The sequence below is a fragment of the Danio aesculapii genome, chromosome 19, assembly GCF_903798145.1.
Source record: "Danio aesculapii chromosome 19, fDanAes4.1, whole genome shotgun sequence".
In the NCBI taxonomy this organism is placed as follows: Eukaryota; Metazoa; Chordata; class Actinopteri; order Cypriniformes; family Danionidae; genus Danio; species Danio aesculapii.
The window spans coordinates 9,780,690-9,804,530 of NC_079453.1; the positions used below are offsets into that span (position 1 = coordinate 9,780,690).

The following is a 23,841-nucleotide window of genomic DNA, read 5'->3' on the forward strand; positions in this document are numbered from 1 at the left end:
AGCATTCAACTTAAACATTTTTAACATTTTATTCCTCTGTTAATTTCCCACACTATAATGTACATATGTTAAAAAGGTCAACGATGTGTTATTCGTGGGACACGGGGAAATGTGAAACAAGTGCATAAGAATCTATTCATGTTTTATCTAATATAATATGGATATAATTTAAAGACACTTGTTTCTCAAGAGGTAACACTGTACAATTAATATGAATGCATCATATAAGCTGTTTTGTAGAAGTCCTGGTTAAGCAAGGTGTGGCAATTAACATTTGCAAAGAACTTCAAAATGCTAAGATCTTGAAATCTTGAAAACAATTAAAACAGATAAACATCAAACACAAAATGTTTCTATTGTTGTCAGGATATTACAAAAATAAAAAGCAAGACAAAAACGTTCTACTCTTCATCGCTCTTTGTTTTGACAGTGAACTTACAGTATAAAGCTGAGGATCTTTGATCCATCAAAGCAGATCTGTCGATGGCTTCACAGACCATAAACTTCATCACTTGGAACGTTAATGGACTTAAACAAAACAGAGATCAGAAATTTCAAGAACTACAAAGTGCTGATATTGTTTTCTTGCAAGAGACTCACATTGGAGTAAAAGATGTACAAATAGAAGTCTATAAAAAAGATTGGGTTGTTTTCTACACAAAGTACACCTCCTCAAGCAGAGGAACTGCCATTCTAGTTAAGAAGAGTCTAGATTTTGAATATATAAGTGATGACAAAGATAACAGGGGAGCTTATGTTGTGTTGAAATGTAAGCTGGCAGGTCAGCTGTACACTCTGGTGAGTGTTTATAACCATCACACCGATGCAAAAACCCTTGATAATCTTTCAAGATACCTGCAGACAATGACCATGGGGCTGCTGGTGATTGGTGGAGATTTCAACACAATTCTCAATTCGTTTATCGACAAAAAATGCAACATAAGCAAAATGGCAAATAAAAGAAATCAGAAAAAAATGCTCTTATTTGTGAGGAAATTCATGGAATCTCTTCAGCTAGCTGATGTCTGGAGAAGAAAGAACCCCATAAAGCAGGACCTTACATTCTACATAAGAAATCGTCCAGTGTCCAGACTGGATTACTTCTTCATTCCAGATGAATGTATGTGGCGTGTAGGAAGCTGTGAAATCATGAATTCAAGGTTAGGAGAGCTCAAAGATCACCAACCTGTGTCTTTAGAGATCAACTGTGTGTCCACAGTGCCTCTTCTGATAGATCAAACACAGTCACTCTTCAAACTATTTAACCGCAAAAAATTTCTTTTGGCTGATGAAACTGGTTCATCTCAGTGTGAAGAAAGCTCACCTGCAGTCAGTGATGTTGACATTGTGTCAGCGGTTCAGTCTCTTCAAATGTCAGACACTGTAAGACCAGACGACATCCCAGTTTCCTTCTATAAAGACAACATCCAGGATATAATTCCATACATAAAGATGCTCTATGGCGGAATCCACAGGGGATTTAACTGCTTTGACATATACTTTCAAGATTCACAGGATGATATTCCTCACTTTTATAATGCTGACTACCTCATCATTGCAACTATTCTGGCAAGACGTCTTGATGATTTCTTGAAGTCTCAGACAAAGGGGACGATTAAAGACTCAGCAATTGTTATGATCACTCCTAAAACAATCTGCACTGAAGCAATGCTCTGTTGTCTTAAGGATGAAATTGAGGACTCACATAAAATTTTTTATGAAGACTTTCTCATTGTGGAAAATCTCCTCAGAGATGCAGAAAATTTGGAGTGTCAGGGCTGCCCATTGAAGCCAGTACTCACAGCTTTAAAGCTAAAAAGCTGCGCCTTAAAGTTGTGCAAGAATTAAAAAAATTATGCAGTGCATGTTTTCAAACCAAGTGTGATCCTTTGCGTTCCATCTGAAGATCTAGATAAGATAAATGCTATGGATAACAGCACCAGTGAAGAATATGATATTATAACATTACTCGGTGGACAAAGAATTGAGGGTAATGAGTCTGCAAGTGAGGATTATGATGGACTGAGTGAGGACATGGAAAAAAACTGTGCTGTGTATAGCAATACAGAGTGTGAAGACAGTGACAATGGGTCAAACGAAGATGAGGGAAAATCTAAATCAATTGAAAGTAATGGAAGGTGAGGATCTTGAAGATGATTAATAAAATTTGCAGATTTTATTATAAGAAACATAAAACACACAATGAAACGTTGGGCACTTTAAGTGATTCTTAGTTGCAGTGATCCTTGTGACTACTGTACATTGTAATGTATGTTTGTTCGTGTGTTTCCCTACTGGACAAATGTATTTTTTATCTACTTAATTCTTATGGTCTGTGAAAATTTACACCAAACAGAGTGGCGTTACACTTTTAATAACCACTTGTAGATTATCAAATGTACATAAAATGTATTCACATTATGGGCCAAATTGACTAAACAGGGCAAATTTGCACGAGAGCACAATTCCAAAACAGCACTGATGGGCATTTATTATTTACTGAAAATATTTAAGCTAAGCAACAAAAATCTTATTTACATATCAACCAATGCAATAAACTCATTGTAATTGAGCATAGAGGCAAATAAGCAGAGCAGATGCTTATAAAATGCAGGTGATCTACTAAGATCTGTTAAAACTACAGTAGTACAAAAATTAAAAGTTGGTCTAGACCTGGTATTACGTGACTCACCCTATTGACTCTTCCAAGTTTTGATTTAATTCCTGAAGGACATTAAATATAACATGGCTTGGGAAACAATATGTTCCAATGTTCCCCTGGCATTACAAATAAATTTACTACTCGCACTCTGTTGTCTGTTGTGCCTCCACCAGTATTATCAATTGCAGCCATTTCATGCACAACACTTATATTTTAGGCATTCTTTTCAGGCATTGAATAATGACACGCACACCCATCATTTGTAAAACTAGATCTTTATATTCAATAAGGGTGCAAAAAAATGCTGTGTCTATGCCTTTTTATTACTATTCCTATTCCTATTCTTCTTTTATACCAACAGTGCTGTTTTAATGTCTAAAAGATGGTTTGTGTTGGTGCAAGCAGTTAGTAAATCTGGCCCTATGTGTGTGTGTGTGTGTGTGTGCATATGGCAAGTGTTCTACAGCTTTTGTTAATTCTCCTAATTAATGAATTACGTAATTAATGCAGGATGGCCAAGTATGCAGTTGTAACCATAGAAGAATCAGAAGAGGTGATGGTGACAGCATCAAACTAGTTGAGCAAAGACAAAAAACTATGTTACTGGCCTCCATACAAATCATCAGAGAAATTCATGGAAGCTGTTCGGAACTGATTAGCACCTCAAACAGGACAGAAATCTTGGGAGAAATTAGCTGTCCTGTTTCATGGAGAATATGGTATACTATTTCATGTATATTGAGGCCCAAAAGACAGTCAACTTTTACTCTCAATAAGTTCTCAATAATAAAATATTTTCTTCTCTTACTGCAGGCACTTATGAGGAGGCCTATAATAAACAAAAAGAAATCAATGAGCAGATAAAACAGTAAGTAATATATTCTTTTTGTTGATATAATGCTTGCATTTTGTTTTGTGCCCGAACTGCTCAACTGGGATTTAAAATCAGTTCTTCTCTAAGTTAGCTAAGCATTGAACAACTATCTAAACTGCTAAATGATACATTTGTGATTAACATAATAGCAGATAAAAGCTGAGAATACAAATGATGCTGTACTGTAGTTATATAAATGATCCGTTGTGGTCAGGTATTTATTTTATCTGATATGGTAAAAAGTGAACAACTGACTGTTGCATGTTGAAACTTTTAAACCAAGTGTGTTACAACTATAAGGTTGTTCCCTATTCATACCCAATGGAAGCATTTGTTGTCAATTATTAGCAATATTATTATTTTATGTTTACAGAGCAGCCACAGCAGTGAATCAAGTAACAGAAACATGTCCACAGTCTCCTGGGCCATCACAGTCAGGAATTATACGGGGTGCCAGTGGTAGGCCAAATCAATTTATTCAATTTACCACACACACACACGCACGCACGCACGCACGCACGCACACACACACACACACACACACACACACACACACACACACACACACACACACACACAGTACTGCTATATATATATATATATATATATATATATATTGACAATATATTGTTGAAAGGAATTAATTCTAATTATATGAAAAACATCTTGATTGATGGCCTTGCAAAAGAGAATTGTTTTAGTGAATGAAAAACAGTTACACGTGGGTTTCATGTACCTGTAAATATCAGAAAATAAAACGATTGAAAAAAACAAACAAACCAAATTCATTAGGACATTTCATTTTCTTTAAACGGTTTGATTAAAAACATCTACTGGGTGGTCAAACAAAAAATAACTTCAAATAAAATGATCATGTTATATTAAGTACAAAGTTGATGTGTTTTAATTCTCTGATTCAGGCACTAAAAGAAAACGTGAATCGAGGGATTTACATAACAGTGCTAAATCATATTCAGGCAAGTAATTTTTGTATGTTTTTATACTTACATTTGTTATCAATGTATGAATTAAGTATTAATATATTAATCTCAAAATAATGTCTTATACTTTTATTTAACAGATATGGAAATATTGAATATGGCAAAAAAGATCATGAATGAAGTTAATGTTAGACTTCAAAACATTAACAGCACAGACCAAACAACAAATGACTTAAAAAACACCATTTTGTAAGTACTCAGTATAAATCATAATGTAAATTTTTCTGTATGTTCAATTGTAGTGTTCAGTTACTTTTATCTCTATCATGATATAGAGATGGCATTGCAAAAATGAATGAGATGGATAAAGACAAAAGAAGAAAGGAAACCATAGGTGTTTTTGGAAAAACAGGAGAAGGAAAAAGCTCTTTATTAAATGCAGTGTTGGGATTAGAGGGTCTGCTGCCATCTGGTAGTCTTGGTGCCTGTACAGCAGTTATTACTCAAGTGGAAGCAAATCTGGAAGACTCTGAATACAAAGCTGAGATTGAGCTCATCTCCACAGAGGTTCATCTTTAACATCTATCTATCTATCTATCTATCTATCTATCTATCTATCTATCTATCTATCTATCTATCTATCTATCTATCTATCTATCTATCTATCTATCTGTCTATCTGTCTGTCTGTCTGTCTGTCTGTCTGTCTGTCTGTCTGTCTGTGAAATAAAGGAAGGTAATAAAGTATTTTATTTGTGTTGTTTTGTTGCAGGAATGGGAGAATGAGATTGCTTCCACTGATGAAAGGACTGAAACAGATAATGAAAGGATTATTGCAGTGTATGGGGCTGATGCAGAGAAGAAATCACTGGAGGAGCTTAGGAACGATGACAAACATGCTGAAATTCATAACTTTTTGTCTACTGGGAAAAAAACCATTTCACACTGAAGTAAGGACTAATATATATATTTACAGATATATTTATTTATTTACATTAGCAAATATTTTTCCTATTAGGCATTAAAGTCAGTGCTTAATTGTAGCCGGATCTTGCCGGATTCTGTGTTGGAATATGTGAGATATTCCTGTTTTGTGTTCCGGTATTTATTTTATTGGATCCGGCATTAACTTGTGTGTGGTGTAAGGGAGAGAGAGAATGTGAATGAGTGCAATCGAAGGCTGCGTGAACATGACGGTAGTCACCATGCACAAGCTAACGCAAAAGTCACATTTAACTATTGGCCCTCAACAGCATTTTTAGCCAATCAGCTTTCTTACGTTTACAATCCCTCTCATTGGGTGGTGATTGTTTCGCACGCAGGGAGCAGCGAAAATAAATTATGGCACGGTGGCCAACCTAGATATTTGGATTTTCAAATTGGCAAAGAATCAGTCATGAAAATTAGATCTTTTAAAACCACAAGTAATTCTGATAAAGATTTAAAGATCCAAAGCCTGATCAAACGAGATCTTGAGAAGATGAAAGTGCACGAATAGATCAGTGTAGCGGGAGACAGAAGTAAAATGATCACTTGGCACATAATAGTGAAGTGAACAATAGTGATTTTTCATTCGATTTATGTTTGTAGCTACATGTTTTTATCATCCATGACTGACTTATAAGATTATATGGCACAAAATAGTCAAAGACCGTTTAGAAATGTGATGCACTTTTTTTTGCGCCATTTATTGACACCATGTTCCGGGAAAACTGAAATTGTGTGTTGGACGTTGGTCACGATAACTTTTATTTCCTGGTTTTGTTCATGGAATTTTTTTTTGCACTGAAAAGGTGTGGACTGTTCTGGACACATTACTTTGTGGCTGTGTATTTGTAGGAGCTTTTCTGGTAACACTTTATAATAACTACACAATATGAATCGTTTATCAAGCATTAGCATCTAGTGAATTCCTTATCTGTTAAGCATTAACTCTACATTAATAAGCATTAGTAAGCAGTGTATAACTGCAGCTACAAATGATGTATTTTTGACTTACAACCACCTTCATAATGTGCTTAATAATTGTACTTTCATACTTTGTTAATGATTTACTTTTCATTACTAAATAAAGTATTGCATTATTAACAAACCATTTGTATTTAAGAGTAGTCGAGGGTTTTTAAGATCATTCAGAATGAGTTAGTAAATGATTAATAAACCAATTAAATCAACGTTTATATATCCTATTATTCAGGCATATACCAATAGTTAATTTGTAAGTTAATAAATGCTTTATTAACTCAACTTCATTCAGTTTTGTGACCTAATCTAAAGTTTGGACTATTTATGCTTCATAAATCCCTTATAAATGACAACTAAAGGCTCAGTATCAACTGAACAATATCATTGCAAACTTATCTAAAAAGTAAAATTACTGTAAAGTTTAAACATTGCTGAATAACAGGAGTGTCAAAATACGACATAAAATTGGATAAAACAACAACAATATAATAATTTACCAATATAACAAGATGCAATGTTTAAACTGTACAGTAATTTTATTTCACGTAAGGTTGCAGAGATTTATTTTTTATTTGATACAGTTTATATGTGTATCTTCAAATGAATAGGAATGAATAATGTCGTTTATGTTCGTTTTTCCTGTTTGGAATATAACTGAGCTGTTAATTGTCATTTATAAGGGATTTATAAAGCATGAATAGTCCTCACTTTAGATTAGGTCACAAAACTGAATGAAGTTGAGTTAATAAAGCATTTATTAACATACAAATTAACTATTAGTATATGCCTGAATAATAAGATTTATAAATTTTAATAGTTTATTAATCATTTACTTACTCATTCTAAATGATCTTAAAAAACACCAACTATTCTTAAATAAATGGTCTGTTAATAATGCAATACTTAATTTAGTAATGAAAATCATTAACAAAGTAGGAAAGTACAAGTATTAAGCACATTATAAATGTGGTTTTAAGTCAAAAACACAGCATTTGTAGCTGCAGTTTTACACTGCTTACTAACATTTATTAATGTAGAGTTAATGCTTAACATATAATGAATTCACTATTTGCTAATGCTTAATAAATGGTTCATAGTGTGTAGTTATTATGAAGTGTTACCGTTTTTCTTTCAGAGGAAGTTCTTTAATTCTTTTTTACTCTTGAGGGTCCCCCTGCCAACCATAATATACTTTAAACACTTTACATATGCTTACTCTCATCTGATTTGTTTTGTGAATGTTCAAAGGCCATCAGGCAAGGGAAGGGAATTTGGCTAGGACACTGGGGTTACATCCCTACTGTTTTTTAGAAGCGCTATGGGATTTTTATTGACCACAGAGTCTGGACCTCGGTTTAATATCTCATCTGAATGATGGTGCTCACAAACTGAGCCCCCTTGACTATACTGGGGCATCAGGGCTCAGATCACAGGTTGAGTGACCCCTGCTGGCCTCACTAAGACCACTTCCAACAGCAACCTAGTCTGTATGTTGTAGTTAATGCCTAGTTCACACTACTTGATTTTATGACCGATTTGAATCTGATTTGCAAGTTAACAAGCTCACCAACAGATCAGGCAGGGATCAAGGGAAAATCAGCGGGTGTTTGGCGCTCAGCGGTCTTAATGTGTGAACTACTGAATGATCCATCAAAGAGGCTTGTCGATTCATCACTGACACCCTGTAGATGAAAATCCAATTTCTAGCATGCTAAATAATCCAGACTAGTCGGCTGCCTCGACCCCATATAAGGTCAGATGTAGTGACAAGATGCAGCCAATAAGAGAGGAAGTCATGAGCTGAATGACCATTGTGCATTTCCCCCTGCGTTTACATGGAAATGAGAGCATATTAAACCCATCTATCCAATAACCTGTGCAGATATATGAGCGGTTAATGTGCTGACAGATCAGCTGATTGACCACGATTTCAAACACTGTGTGTCAGTGATGTCATCATCAAACAAGGAGTCAATATTGCTCAGCTCTTTCTGATGGCTTAGCTCTCAATATTTCACTGTAGTTTGGAGGGACAGAGTTGTAGAGTGAAAGAGTTGTCAGATCATATAATGTGTGACCCACCTCTTGTGGATCAATTACTTAGTTTAAAGACCACAGTGATTTAAAGACACAAAATCAAGTCATGTAGTCTGAACAGCACAGTGATCTGCTGATGTTTAAATCATGTAGTGTAACCCAGTTTATCAACAGACCTTTAGCACACATTCACATGCCTACAAGTAGCAACACAACAAAAAATCTAAGGAACTTTATCTGTAAATAAAGTTACTTACTTCAACCCTTTCGCACATGTATTTTCAACAATGCACTACTATGTTCTATGTTGCATTTAAATAAATTATCAATACGTAGTTATTTTACAGAAGATTGATCTGCTAATCTGTTGTCACATTATACCTATCAAGTGAAAATCTAAGAAACGACTATTACTGTTGAATGACTAGTATAAGCCAACATCACATAAAACAAGGACAACTGTGGAGGTGTTGTTTCTTTGTCTTAAATTTAATACTTGCACCATTGTCAGTCAGTATGAACTGACTACTTACTCTCTGCTAAACAATTACTGACTAGTAGCAATGTTGTCTGTTGATGTTGGCTTCTTATACACGAGGCTTTCATACTTGCCACGTTCGCCGTTGTGATATTATTTAAAATAACAGGGGGCGGTCAAAAAAAACTGACCTTAAAATCAGACGGACAAACAGAGAAGCAGAAAGTTTCCTGAACTACGTCATATCATTAATATTGTTCAATATTGTTATAAATTATTTTAATGATTATAAAGATTTTTATAACCATTCAATATTTTTTTAAACTTTGATGCTGCTTTTGTTCATATCTCGGACAGTTTTACATATATTTTATTAAAATATTAATGACAACAGAACATGGGTTGCTCTACAAAAATGTATTTTTATTACGGCAATAATAAAAGCAAAAAAAAAAAAAAAGTACACTTACTAAAAATCTAAAAACTAAAGACTTTTTTTTTTAAATTAACCCACTCAACAATTCACACATTACTGTCTGGCTAGTTTCTCCTTTACTGATATGCTAAAAAGGCAATAATGGTCCAACATTCCAGACCGTTATCACCAATAAAGCCCAGAAAAACAGGCTATCAGTATATTGTAAACCTTTAGATTCTTTTCCAGTTATCAAAGAATTAATTTGTGACGTCATTTTTGTTTTGAAAATCTTAAATTGTTTTAAATTTAAAGTTGTATTATATACATCAGTGTAAAACCTATAAATGGTGGAAAACATTCTGTAATTGTATATTAAAACCACCCGGGTCTCCACTGTTGCCATGAACTCTCTTTTTGGTTTTAACAAACTTATCCTTTAAGTTTTTCTAAACTTTTTACAAAAATTTTCTTCCCTTTCCCAATTCTGTTGCAGTTTCTTGCCAAGAATTATTGATCATCTGATTATACATACGATCACGCATGGACGGATCATAAAGATGTGTGTACAGTCGTACCTGTCTCAGACAAAATCTCTTCAAAGTGTTTCATATTCAATTCAAATCAAACGCGGCGCCGGGCGAACTGTTCTAGTCTAAAAAAAAAAAAACGTGCGCTCCGCCAGCCGAAATCATGTCGCACACACCCAAAGCGAACCTCCGCGAACACCACGATATCGTCACATTTGCAGCGCGCACTCAAGCAAACTAGCAGACGCGTCGAGTATAAACCAGGCTTTACTGACCAAACATTAAAAAGATGTTTACATATTGGATGTTGTAATTATTAATTCCTGTGGTCCCCGAACCAGACCCCTTCTGGCCCTAGGCTGCGCATTGAAATTCTTTCCATAAAAATTATGAACAGAACCAGTGACAAAGGGCAACCCTGCCAGAGTCCATCATGCAGGAATGCATCTGACTTACTGAAAGCAATTCGAACTAAACTCCTGTTTATGCAGGGCCCAAACAGCCCTTATCAGATTACCTCCAACCCCAAACTCCCCATGAAATTTCTAGCACCCTAGTGAGGGCATAAAGCTGGTCCAGTGTTCCACGGACTGGATCCACATTGTTCCTCCTAGATCCAAGGTTCAAACATTGGCCGGATCTTCCTCTCCAGTAGCCTGGCATAAACTTTTCCAGGAAGGCTACTTAACTGGGAATGGTTTAGGATTATCATGGAGGAGCTGGAGGAAGTTTCTGGTGTCTTCTGAATTCTGGGGTTCCGTCCTGAGACTGCTGGCCGTGGAAGAAAATGAATGAATGAGTGATTTAATGAATGAATGAATGTTTTAATGATTGCCCAAGAACATTCAAATGTTAATCTACAAATATTATCCAGATTAACAGTAAGCAGATATGAACTTGTAAAGCAACTTATGGTCAGCAGACTATAGGGGGACCATCAAAATAAAGTTTTTTTAAACCAATTTATTTTCATTCTTTACAAAATAGGCTAAAATATCACAAAGTGTAGTAAAATAAGATTATACTATTAATATACTATAAATTCTGAAATAGTATGTGATGAATTTCTGAACTTTTATCTGAATAGAAAAATAATAAAACATTTTTAATTTCTTACAACAGGTCTTTGACTTTCTCCGTGATGTTAAATGTCACATTCAGCAAAGTGAGTATAGTCCTGGTGGCTGGTACTGGCCCCTTGTGAAGAGTGTGACCATCAAGATTCCAGATCATCAAGAGCTTCTGGAACACATTGTGTTTTTGATATTCCTGGCACTGGAGACTGCAACAAGATACGAGATGATCTGTGGAAATCAGTAAATGCTGCACTACCAAATATCTTAAATATGAAGATTATTTCATGATTTAATTACCATGTCATTTCAAACTATTATAACTTTTCATCTGTTTCATTTGCTGTGAATGCAGAGAATTCACATCAGTTGTGTCTACCGCTCAAATTCTATTGTTTCATTTGAGTGGAAAATTTACTTGAGGTGAAAAACATCCAGCAATTAAACTAGAATCTGTGACATGATGCTCCATGTTTGGTGTGAACGTAGCATTCCACTGTGACTGCTTCAGCCAAAGTCCCTTTAAGCCAAGTCATTTCACTCGGTGGCCATCTTTGATACACCTCTCCAAAATTGCTTGCCAAGCTTATGATTGAATTTCATATTAGGAATCACCAATAAAATTAAACAGCAACTGTCCCTTTAGTTTCATTTCTAAATGTTCAAATCACACAAAATCTGCAGAAACTCACGTCTGGTCCAAGCCCCTCCCCAGAGTATTGTCAGTCTATAGCGATCAGTGATTGGCTCCTTTACTAGGAGGCGGGCTATTTTCACCATATAGCGATCGATGATTGGCTTCTATACTAGTAGGCAGGGCTTAATTTACTATATTGACAGATACACTTTTCCCCATTCAAAAATATACGAGTGACATGTCTTGTGTATTCTAGAGCAGTGGTTCTCAACTGGTTTGGCCATGGGACCCACATTTTTACATGGTCATCAAGCCTCGACGAAAATTTTTAGGAATTAATTTTAGGAATTATAATTAATTTGTATTTATTTGTTAATATACACAAGTAGTGACAGATAAATGATAAGAAAATCACCAAGACTTACAAATAAACATTATTTTATTGCTGTCATTTAATAAAATGAATATATATATATGCACTTTTGTGATGCCCTCAGCTCTTGAGTCTTGAGATACTTGAGATCTTGAGATACTTTAGATATTCGTGGTCGAACTTGCGCTTTGACATATTTGTTGCTCCAATTAAATGAAATTTCACATGTCAAACGATATGGCTGTCGCGCGTGCATTTCAAAATAAAAGTCCAGTATAAACAAAATAAGTTAAAAATTATACTTTTGTTGTTTTTTTGACCACACACTCCGCGACCCACTTTTGGGTCATGACCCACCAGTTGAGAAACACTGTTCTAGAGTCTTAGCGTCACCTTGTGTGGAGCATCATATTTGAAATATTTGTATTGTTTCCATATTAAAAACCACCTCATGTGGATTTTATAACTCTGAATCTGATATAACTGTCTTATTTTGGAGGTTGTTACTGTTCTGTTGAGGTCACATTTGAGCCGCACTTACATTCATTGAGGCTGGGGTGCAGTTCAACATAAGTGTTGTAGTGTAGAGCAACACCACAGGTGTTTTATTCAGTCTTTATTTTTCTAATTCCACAGAAAGTGAGAGAGTGCTCTTCTGTGTGGATTGTAAATGGCATCAATCGAGCAATCAGTAGCAGAGAGCCGTGGAGCATAATGGAGCACTGCATGCAAGACCTGGGACCAGGAGGACAATGCAAAACCATAAAATTCATTTGTACCAGGACTGATGACATTAATATAAAAGAATATCTAATGTAAGAATATAGAAATCTTTGTTAATATTCTGCATTTCTGCATTAATAAATCACATTTATTCATGTATTTTATTTTTATTATAGGTCTGCACAGCCCTCTGGAGACCAATTTTCTTCAGACAAGGTCTGGTACATTTACAAGCAAATATGAATTGTATGTTTTCTGTATTGTTTAAATGCAGTTTTTAAAATTTCAGATTCTCTTGAGAACTGGCTTTTTCTTGAGCAGCCATGATAACGAGTGATCAAGTGTAGCTCAGGGACATCGTGCTCAGCCACCTCAGACAGTTAGAGCTTTAGGTCAACTCAACTTTTTACAGTGCTGCTTGAAATTATGCAAACCTCTAGCAGAATCAATGAAAATGTGAATCTTACAAAACAAAAACAGCTTAGTTTACTTGCATAAACCACTGAAAAAGTTGAAATATTTTACTTTTTTTTGGTTACCTTGATAATGCACAACTGCTCCTTTGCTTTGGTATGGTTTTTCAAGAGTCTCTTGCAGCCACCTATATACCAGTATGTCCTTTGCAGTGGCCATTCTATTGGATTTCATACTGTTCTAAGGGAAATTGGTCTTCACAGTGAAAGCGTTAATTTTGTATGATGTGTCCGTTCTCTATTTCTGGGTTTAAGGGCTACATAACAGAAACTTGAATAGAAATGACTTACTAGAAACAGATTGCTCTTTAGAAATGTAAAAATGACCAAATTGACCTATGGGCTAATTTCACAGTGACAATTATTTTATATTAAAGACCCTTAATGTGTGTGTTAAATGCATTAGCGTCCCTCAAGAACCAACAAGACTCAGCCACTGGTGTGTGTGTCTGTGCCCCTTTTAAAGTCCAAGTAATCAGTTCATAAAGATTCTGTGTGATCAAGGTGAAACAGGAGCAGGTGTGAGTGTGTGGTGCATAACAGGATTTGTAGTTCTTCTGGTGGCTGATTTATAGTTCTCCAGCCATCTGTATGGACTAGATAGCTGGTGATTGTGACATTATTACACTGTTAATGTATTAATATTATTTTTTATTTTTCAGAATATGAAAAAAGTGTGCATACATCATAGGAACAACGTTGCAAAGGATTCTGTGAAAAGAAAGTTTGAAACCATGGTATAAATGTGAAATTGAAAATTATTTTTGTTATTGTAACTCTTATTCTTACCCTTATTGTTGTTCGCACTCAGAAATCAAAAGATATCAGAAGATTCACTGCTGATGTTTTCACTGTCAGCTCTAAGGCATACTTTGATGCAGATCTTCATATGGATCAAAATGAAACTGGTAAAATATTAAGCGACAAACAGCAACAAACGTTTTATTTATATGTATGTTTATTCTCTTTTCATTTAAATAATTGAAATGCAAATATTCTTCCAATTATCTGTAGAAATCCCAATGCTGCAGGACCTTCTCAAGAACACCAACAAGATCATTAAGAGGGAACTGACCAGAGATTATATCAATCAAGCAAAGGGAGTTTTGTTCTTCATCCAAAGCATCAAACTAGACACAAATGAAGAAATGGTACAGAACTGCTGATTGATCATTTATAGATGTCTACTAAAATCAGCTTGTAAATTCATTCGGTCACACTTTATTTTGATGGTCTGTTTGTTGAATTAAGTTACATGCCAACTAATTCTCTTTAGATTGTTAGGTTGGGGTTAGGGTTAGAGTTAGTGTAAGTTGACATGTACTTGCAAAGTTTCTTATAGTCAGTTAAATGTCTGTTGAAGGAGCAGTATCAGCAGATATTAAGCAGACAGTCTACTAATAATCAAATGGACCATCGACATAAAGTGTTAACGTTCATTCAGTAATTCACTGCTATGTTTCTTTATGTTTTAGGCAAAGATTAAAGCCACAGTTCGTAAAGATTACTATGAGAGCCTTGAAAAAGCACTGAAGGAACTGAACAGTCGATTTGATTCACTTTATGAGATTATAGAGCAATGTTTCTCAAAAGGAGTGGAGAAATCAGTGGAACAGTGTCTCAGTACCACAAAGCCTGTGATTGCATCTGTAAGTGTGATTCTGTTGTGTGTAAAAATGTGAAAATATATGAAAGATAGGGGTGTAATGATGCATCTTAATATTGGGAATCGCAAAATAAAATACGCTTCTGCTAATCGCTGATGTAAGCAATATGATTTGCGATATTGAGCTTGCTTTATCCAAGAGTCTGATACAAGGTATAAGTCACCCAAGAATGTCAATTCCGTCTTCAAATACTATGCATAATGACACAGCATGAGTGTTCTGTGTGAGAATAAACATTTACAGTGTCAGTGCCAGCACACTCTAGACTATATATAACGTTAAATATAACTGAAGAGGGGATATAAAAATAACAATTTATATGTAGTCCATGACAGCACAAGCATATACAGTATGTCCAACATACTGTTGCAAACAGAATTATTAAATCCCATTTGAATTTTATTTTTCTTTTTTAAATATTTCCCAAATGATGTTTAACAGAGCAAGGGGATTTTCACAGTATGTCTGATAATATTTTTTTCTTCTGGAGAAAGTCTTATTTGTTTTATTTCGACTAGAATAAAAGCAGTTTTTAATATTTTAAACATAATTTTAAGGTCAATATTATTAGCCCCTTTAAGATATATTTTTTTCGTTAGTCTACAGAACAAACCGTCTTAATACAATAACTTGCCTAATTACCCTAACCTGCCTAGTTAACCTAATTAACCTACTTAAGCCTTTAAATGTCACTATAAGCTTTTTTAAAAGCATAATAATATTATAATATTATTATTGTTTTTTTCTACCATATGTCTGAGAAATAACAATAAAATACTAATCTAATATTTTATAGCAAACAATATTGTGATAAATATTGTATTGTGAGTTTAGCATCGAGATACAAATCGAATTGTCAGTTGAGTGAATGGTTACACCCCAAATGAAAGACAATGCTTTTTTTCTTTCAGGCTTTTCTAAATATAATGCTTTGTTTTGTTTTGTAAATCAGGTGAAACCATCTGATAAAACCCTTCAAGCATTGTGCAAGAACAAAGGATATTACTGGCCAAAAAACAAAGATGCACCTGTAGATCTAAACAAGTGCTTGGCCAAACACATCTACGACAACATCGATGAGGAGTTCAACTTGATATTTCCGTAAGTTTTGCTGTCATTTACATTCAGAGTTTTTAAAATTAATATTGTTTTACAGTGATAATTAAACAATATGGTGGCGTATTAGTTAAAAAAGATTATGAGATTAAAGTCATAATAGTTAGCGAAAAAGTCAAAATTACGGTAATAAAGTTGCAATGTGATGAGAATAAAGTCATAATGATGGGAGATTAAAGTCATATTATTAAAAAAAAAAGTTGAAATACATTCATTCAATTTCTTTTCGGCTTAGTCCCTTTATTTATCCGGGGTCGCCACAGCAGAATGAACCACCAACTTATCCAGCACACATTTTACGCAGCGGATTCCCTTCCTGCCCACTCACACTCATACACTACGGACAATTTAGCCTTCCCAATTCACCTGTACCACACGTCTTTGGAGTGTGGGGGAAACTGGAGCACCAGGAGGAAACCCACGCGAACGCACTACCTACTGCGCCACTGCATTGCCCAAATTTGAAATATTACAAGAATAAAGTTGTAGTAATACGAGATTGATTTTTCAATATTTTGATAAAAATAATTCATAGCAAAAGGGGTGTGGAAGATTTGGTTAAATCCTACTTTAGGTTAGGATTTAGCAATAAGGAAATTCTTTGTCTTTTGGCGCATCAGAACACAGTTCGGATTTTTAAAGTGGCACTAATATGCCGTGATAAAACATTAAAAACAATAAAGTATAATCATATCTACATTAGCTGGTGGTATAGATGTGTTTACTAATGTGTCTGTTGTAGGTGATATTTATCACATACTGCAATAGAAAAAAAATTCAACATATAAATAAATAAACTAATGGTAAAACAATGTTTCTCAAAAGCATTTTAAAGAAGAATTAATATGTTCTGAACAGTGTATTACAACAAGTGTTTACCCATTATTCATTTTATTTATTACAGTGTTGATAGTAATAACAGAATAGGAAGGTCAGTGCAAGAACAGATTGATAAATTCAGTATCATTCAAGATGGCACTGTCTACCCTCCATCTTCTATGCTGTACCACATTCAGAACTTCATGAAAACAGAGGTGAGTTGCTTCATTTTTATTTCAATTCATCAATTTATCATCTACAGAAGTGGTTCTCAAGCTGTGGTACCTGTACCACTAGCGGTACACGGAGGAATCAATATATATATATATATATATATATATATATATATATATATATATATATATATATATATATATATATATATATATATTTATTTATTATTCATATAAATATATATGTCATTATTCATGATTTCTATATCAATGTGATGACATATAGTCTATATTTATGAGGTCCAAGCAACATCTCCAGGTTTTGATTAATAGGCTACTATATGTTAACACTTTACATTTAAGTACATTTTAAGAACAGCAGCCTACCATTTTTAACTTTTAAAAGCACATTTTAATTTAAACGTTGACGTTTTATTTTGTTTGTTTGTTTGTTTTACATATAAGCACAGTACAGTGTTAATGTTCAACGTGTTTATAATGTTTAAAGTGGCTGATAATAATAAATGTTCTTAATAATAGGAATTAATCTGCCACATTTTTAAACTGTACAGAGCTGTAGCTTCTTTACCGGTCCTACTACTGTATTTTTTTCAATACTGCTCATTATAGTTGTACTTGGAGATGCAATTTTTTTCTTAGGTGGTACTTGGTGAAAAAAGTTTGAGATCCTCTGATCTATAGTATCTACAAGTAACTTGGAGTGAAAGAAACATAATGCCTTCATACCCAGTCTCTTTCTCTGCCTTAAAAAACAAACAAAAAAACATTCTCAAGTCTAAAATGCAAATATCTTGTCTTAATGTTACTTTTAAAATTAAAAGTAATGTTATTACTTTGCGTAGTAAAATACATTAGTAGTAAATTCCAACTCTCTCCTTCCTCTTTTTTTGTAAACTGAAGTATGGTCACCCTAAATAATAGTAACGAAAATACTTTAAAACAATAATAAGAATAGTAATAGTAATAATAATTCATTTGTTTTAACTTTATGAAAAGGAAACCAAAGTGAAGACATTCCTCAAAAGAGATGTTGTTCATAGAAAGAAGACAGTCTACTCATCGATCCAAACAACAATTCGGGATCAAATGACTGCTGGCTATAAAAGTAAGACAACATGTAGAACTACACATAATACTGTCTGATTATTAAACTGTTGTTCACCATGTGGTTGTACAACAAAAGACCAACATCTGCTGGCTTTAAAACATCACAGAGTCTTTTATAATAAATTACCATTTTATTCAGACTTTGAGACATCCTCTGTTTGTGTTGCATTTATGTTCAGAATGTGAATAAACACTGAATGTTGTCTTCACAGAAGCTGCAGAGAAGAAAGGAAAAGGGGCCATGGGAAGGAGAGAGACCACAATAATAGAAACCATTGAATTGTTAAAAGACAACATGTTCAAAGTTGCAAAAACGCAATTTCTGAATGAGTTCAAGTCTGTGATGGTAATTGTATTTTCAATATTCTATGAATATTTGCTTCTTTTCCGAAAATATTTATAAACAATACAAATTTTTTCTATATACCATGACTAAATACAGTATATGTATTTTCTGTTGTTTCTTTCAAAGCACAAAATATCCAACACCCTTAAATCTGAGTTGAGCAGATCAGTGAAGCGCTCATTTTCACAAAGCAGCAAAGCTTCCCTGATGGGTAAGAGAACATATTTTAGAGTCATTTTTAGAACAAGTACTCGAGTGTGATTATTCTGAATCTTGTTTTTGCTTATATATATATATATATATATATATATATATATATATATATATATATATATATATATATATATATATATATATATATATATATATATATATATATATATATTCATCATAAATGGTGTACACATGTCCATATTGCATGTTTTAGAATCTATCCAATATACCTGTACAGTAAATGTTGCATACAAATAGCTACAAATGATTTTGAAGTCATCTGATGTATCTGCCTTTTCTAGATGTCTCAACAGAGATTGAAACCTGTCTGAGATTCAGACTGTCTGAATGCCTCACACAAACCTGACTAAAGTCAACATTTTAAAGCAACGGCAAGAGAGCATTTCAAGCATCTCCAGTTACTGTTGAATTAAAACTTTTCTGTCTAGTCACACGTGACTTAATATAGGTGTGAAAAAATACTTTTTATGGAATACATTTTTTTTTTTTTTATGAAATAGAGCTTAAACCTGCTAACGTAGAGTACTGGAATGAATTGTGCTGTATGTCACTGCATATGTACTGAGACATGCTTGTAGTTTGTATGACTTATTGTGATAATGTGTACACTTTAATCTAGCTAATACACATTGAGAAGCAGAAAGGTGTGATCATTTATTTTGTATTAAAACCATTTAAAGTTGTCTCAAATTGTTCAATATTTTGACGTTGCATTAAATAATTACACACAAAAATAAATGAATTATTAAAACAATGCAGTTAATACTTCAATGGCAGTTAAAACACAGACAGCTTGATATGAATTCATGTAAGCACTGAATAATCAATGAATAAAAAAACTTTTGATTTGCGGTTATTAAATGTGTGATATGGCCTACTCTTTTCATGTTTGCTGACTAAAAGAAATGTGTGTGTGTCCTATAAGAGTGTACACAATCAAAGTATATATTGTTCCAAAGAAAAATGACAAAAACAGTACTTACAAGTGAATGCATACTGATTAAATCAATACATTTGATATGAAGCTTAACAACAGAATTTTTGAACCAAAGGTTAAGGTTTTATGTTAGTTCAACTTACAGCTTGTTTTTACCTCGTCTAAACACTAGGCTTGGGCGGTCTCCAAATTTTGATACCGTCAAACCTCCCTATTTTAACTTAGTATCCCGTATTACTGTGCATAATTTAAAAAAATAAGACGTTAGGCTCAGACAGCGTCTCCAAACTGTTGGCTTGTGCCTAAACCATTCAGAAACTGAATACCGTATATGCGACCTTAGGTTCGCGGTCACCTGTTTGTCTTGTTTGTATTCCTCTGCACAGGACGCTCTCTCTCCTTCTCACACACACACACGCACGCACACACACGAACAAACAAACAGCATCCACGTGGATACGCGCGTGCTCGCTCGCTCGGGAGCGATACAGCGGGCCTGCTCCCTTTCAAATTACACCAGAGTTACCGAGAGTTGCTCTTTATTCAGACATTTATTCCCCCACGGCTCCCGCAGTACAGCAGCGGGAATGCAGACCTCTAGTAGGGTATATGTCGAACGTCACGTGACCAAACTGGATCCCTGGGTAGAACACTTCCGCTCATCGCCAGTTCATATGCGCCATCGGTTTGTTATTGACAGTAGTGAGTAGTAAGTAGTGTTTTACATGTTATATATTAGGGTATATGTGCAACTTTCGCGTTCCAGTCAACCTGGATAGAACACTTTTTCACTCTCCACTAATATGGCGTTGTTTTATACAAGAAGCCGAGGTCACACCTCATCCATCTCGCTCTTGCTGTCATCCAGACATCGATACGTAGATGCCACATAAACGTCAAGTCGCAAAACTGAGGCCGGTACCAGCTGAAGCCCTTGCGAAATGTCAAAATACAACACTGAAATTAACAGGTTATATCTTTCAGCCAAAAAGTCTGTCAGTAGGATATCTGTAAAAACGCAATCAGAGCCAATGTTATGTTGAAGTGGCTGGATCAAATATCGTGTTATCGCACATCCCTACCTGGAATCCCAGTTACGTCTACACCGCTTTGCATTCGATGACACCATTGAACTCAAACTTCATCCAACTGTCCTTCCAGGTAGCAAACGGAGTTCACGGCTGCATAGAGTTTCATCCTCCGTCTCTCCCTCTCTGACAACCAGAGTATTACAGCCCTGCAGAACACCAACATGAACCCATGCAGGTGGATACCCCTTGACTATCCTCTGCTGAATGTAGCCATCGGTTGACCTAGAATTTATGCATATATTGTGGAGAGAATGGACACGTAATCAAGATATGTCCCATCCGTCCTCGACGACCTGTGGTGAGTGTGGTTTCTACTGCTCCTGTATATTTACATTTGTTAACCATTATTGTTGAACTCAATACTGCTATTTGCTGTGTTTAAGTTTACAATCTCCTTGACTCTGGGTCAGCTGGCAACATCATCTCAACAAACTTATGCCCTATTAGATCCAGTCCATTAGTGGCAATCATGTTCGCCACTGCATTGGGCCCGTCCAATTATGGATTTGACTTTTTCATGTGGAGAACATCAAGCTGTTAGTTCAGGAGGATTCCATCACTGGGATCGTACTAGGGTGCCCATGGCTCATTTCTTATAGTCCTTCCATCGACTGGGCCACTGGAAAAGTTCTGAAGAGGGGTGAATATTTTTTTTCCTGAACGTTTCCCATATCTTCCTGAATCTTTATCTCCTGCTACAACGACTCCACATCCATAGAAAATCCCCTTGAGAATTGTTTCATCAACATTCCTTCCAAATACTCCCATCTCAGTGATGTTTTCTGCTCAAAATGAGCCTCACAATTTTCTCCCCACACACCATGGGACTGCACCATCAACCACCTTCCTGATCAACCAGTGTCCAGAGGAAAACTGTATTCCTTTTTCCATGCTCGAAAAGAAGGTCATGGAGAAGTACATCAGGCTCTACAACAAGGCTACATACGACCATCTACATCCCCTGCTGCTTCAAGTTTTTTCTTTGTAGGAAAGAAGGACAGAGGTTTGAGGTCTTGCAATGATTACGGAACACTGAACAAGATAACTTGATAAAAACCATAGTCAAAGAAAAACTCAATCAAACCCTCTTGCTGTTAAAAGATTGCTTCTGGCAGCCTGGAATGGCCACCGACATCAGAAGGTACATGAGAAGATGTTGGGAATGTGCAATGCCCAAAGCTCCTTGTCATCTTCCACCTGGCAAGCTCCTTCCTCTTGCTATTCCTCAGCATCTCTGATCACACCTAGGAGTTGATTTTTTTCACAGATTTACCATCTGATGGAAACTTCTGTATTTTTTTCCTGTAATCTTCAAAACCTGTTGTCTCGTACCGCTGAAAGGTTTACCCACAGACATGGAAACAGCAGAAATCTCATGTTCAACCATGTGTTTTAGAATGACAGCATTTCTGAAGATATTGCCTCCGATCAAGGTCCCCAGTTCATCTCCTGAGTCTGGAGAGCTTTCTTCTCGCTCCTAGGTGTGACAATCAGCCGGTCTTCTGGTTACCATTCAAAGAGCAAAAATTGAGTATGCACAAACTTCCTCCATCAACCTTCCACAGAACTAACTCCTTTCCTGTGCATACTCGAGTACCACCAACCTCTGTTCCCCTGCTCTGGGGAACCTTTAAAAGTTCCATCTGTCCATCATTGGTTCCGGAAGAGTAAGAGGGTCTGGGACTCAGCTCACCAACACCTTCAGTGTGCAGTAAGGCGTCACACTATTCAGGCGAATGTCCAGAGAGCTCCCACTCCAACTTACCATCCATAACAGAAAGTAAGGCTCTCCACCAGGGACATTCGTCTCAGACTACCATGCAAGAAGTCCCAGATTTATTGATCCCTTCCCCATCATCCGTCAAGTCAACCCTGTAACGGATGAACTCAGACTCCCTTCACACTAACACACTCACTCCACTCACCTGTTGTTTTTGTTTTTCCCTAACCTGGTCCTGTTGACAGAACCCCAGAATCCTTGACATGAAGGATGGAACCACATACTTTGTAAAGGAAATCCTGAATTCCAGACGTTGTGGGGGCAGACTAGGTATTCCTTTTCAACTGGGAGGGATATGGACCCGAGGAGAGATCTTGGGATTGACATTCTCAATCCCAATCTCCTCACGGAGAGACACTCCATGCATATCCAGTGTTCATCAACATGCAACCAAGGCAGACCTCTATGATGGCAGATTTTATGCCCCTCAGGAGTGATCTGTAGAGAGGGGGGTTCTGTCATGGGTACTCTAGGCTCTCCTAATCACTGATCCTAATCACCTAGTCAGCACTCAGTGTTTAAAAGCACTCTGTTTTCACTCACACTTTGTCTGGTCTCCACTACAGACAGGACTCTCATCCAATTTTCATATACTTACCTGACTTGCTCTTATCTTGCTCTGATGCTCCAGCAATCACAATTTCCTTTGTCTCTTCCCTGTGTACCTGGCATCCCCTGTTATTATCACCCTGCTCCATTACTCTGGCAATCCAAAGACTTTCATTGACCATCACTGCATTTATCCATTTGTACAGCATGTGTAATAAACCCATCTGTTTGATACTAACATCCATCTGACTCCTGTCTATAGCAACAGAGGGAATTAAGCTGAGGATATTTGATTTGTGAAAGCTGATCTGTCAATGGCTTCACAGACCATTATCTTCATCACTTGAAATTTTCACAGAATGCAAGACAAAAACTCTCCATCACTCTTTGTTTTGACAGTGAACATTGATCCCTCAAAACAGAACCCTCTTTACAGTTATGCAACCCCCACTTTTACAACCACTGGTATAGAGTAGAGTAGAAGTAGAAATTATTCTTTCACAACGTTCAAATCTAAATGTGTATTTATTATCTTTTTTATCAGGCAGACCATGTATGCAGTTGTGACTCTGCAAGACTCAGATGAGGTGATGGTGGTGTCAAACAACAGGAAAGCTTTTTTTTTTTTTAGATTTTTTGACATCCAGCATAATGTTCTTTTTCCTGCAGTCACAAAACTAAAGCAGACTCCTTCCTTAAGGTGGTCGCACACCTGATGCACAGCGCACTTCACAGTTGGAAGTAACACACATTGGAGGTGCACATTCGCATGTTATTTAAAGTGAAATTATTCAGATGGCGCTTTGTGGTGTGGCAGAAAT

At 35.7% G+C, this 23,841-nt stretch overlaps 1 protein-coding gene across 1 annotated transcript; it reads left to right on the forward strand.

Moving 5' to 3' along the window:
* Positions 1-4,617: 4,617 nt before the first annotated feature.
* On the forward strand, positions 4,618-19,510 carry LOC130246290 (nuclear GTPase SLIP-GC-like). The gene is given in 17 exon segments (XM_056479173.1): positions 4,618-4,726; positions 4,813-5,044; positions 5,249-5,422; positions 11,018-11,156; positions 11,159-11,217; positions 12,621-12,799; positions 12,884-12,923; positions 13,843-13,917; positions 13,992-14,088; positions 14,195-14,331; positions 14,656-14,829; positions 15,800-15,948; positions 16,868-16,997; positions 17,973-18,081; positions 18,296-18,429; positions 18,556-18,640; positions 18,945-19,510. Coding segments are annotated over 17 exon segments (2,085 nt in total). The 5' UTR covers positions 4,618-4,619; the 3' UTR covers positions 19,010-19,510.
* Positions 19,511-23,841: the final 4,331 nt, after the last annotated feature.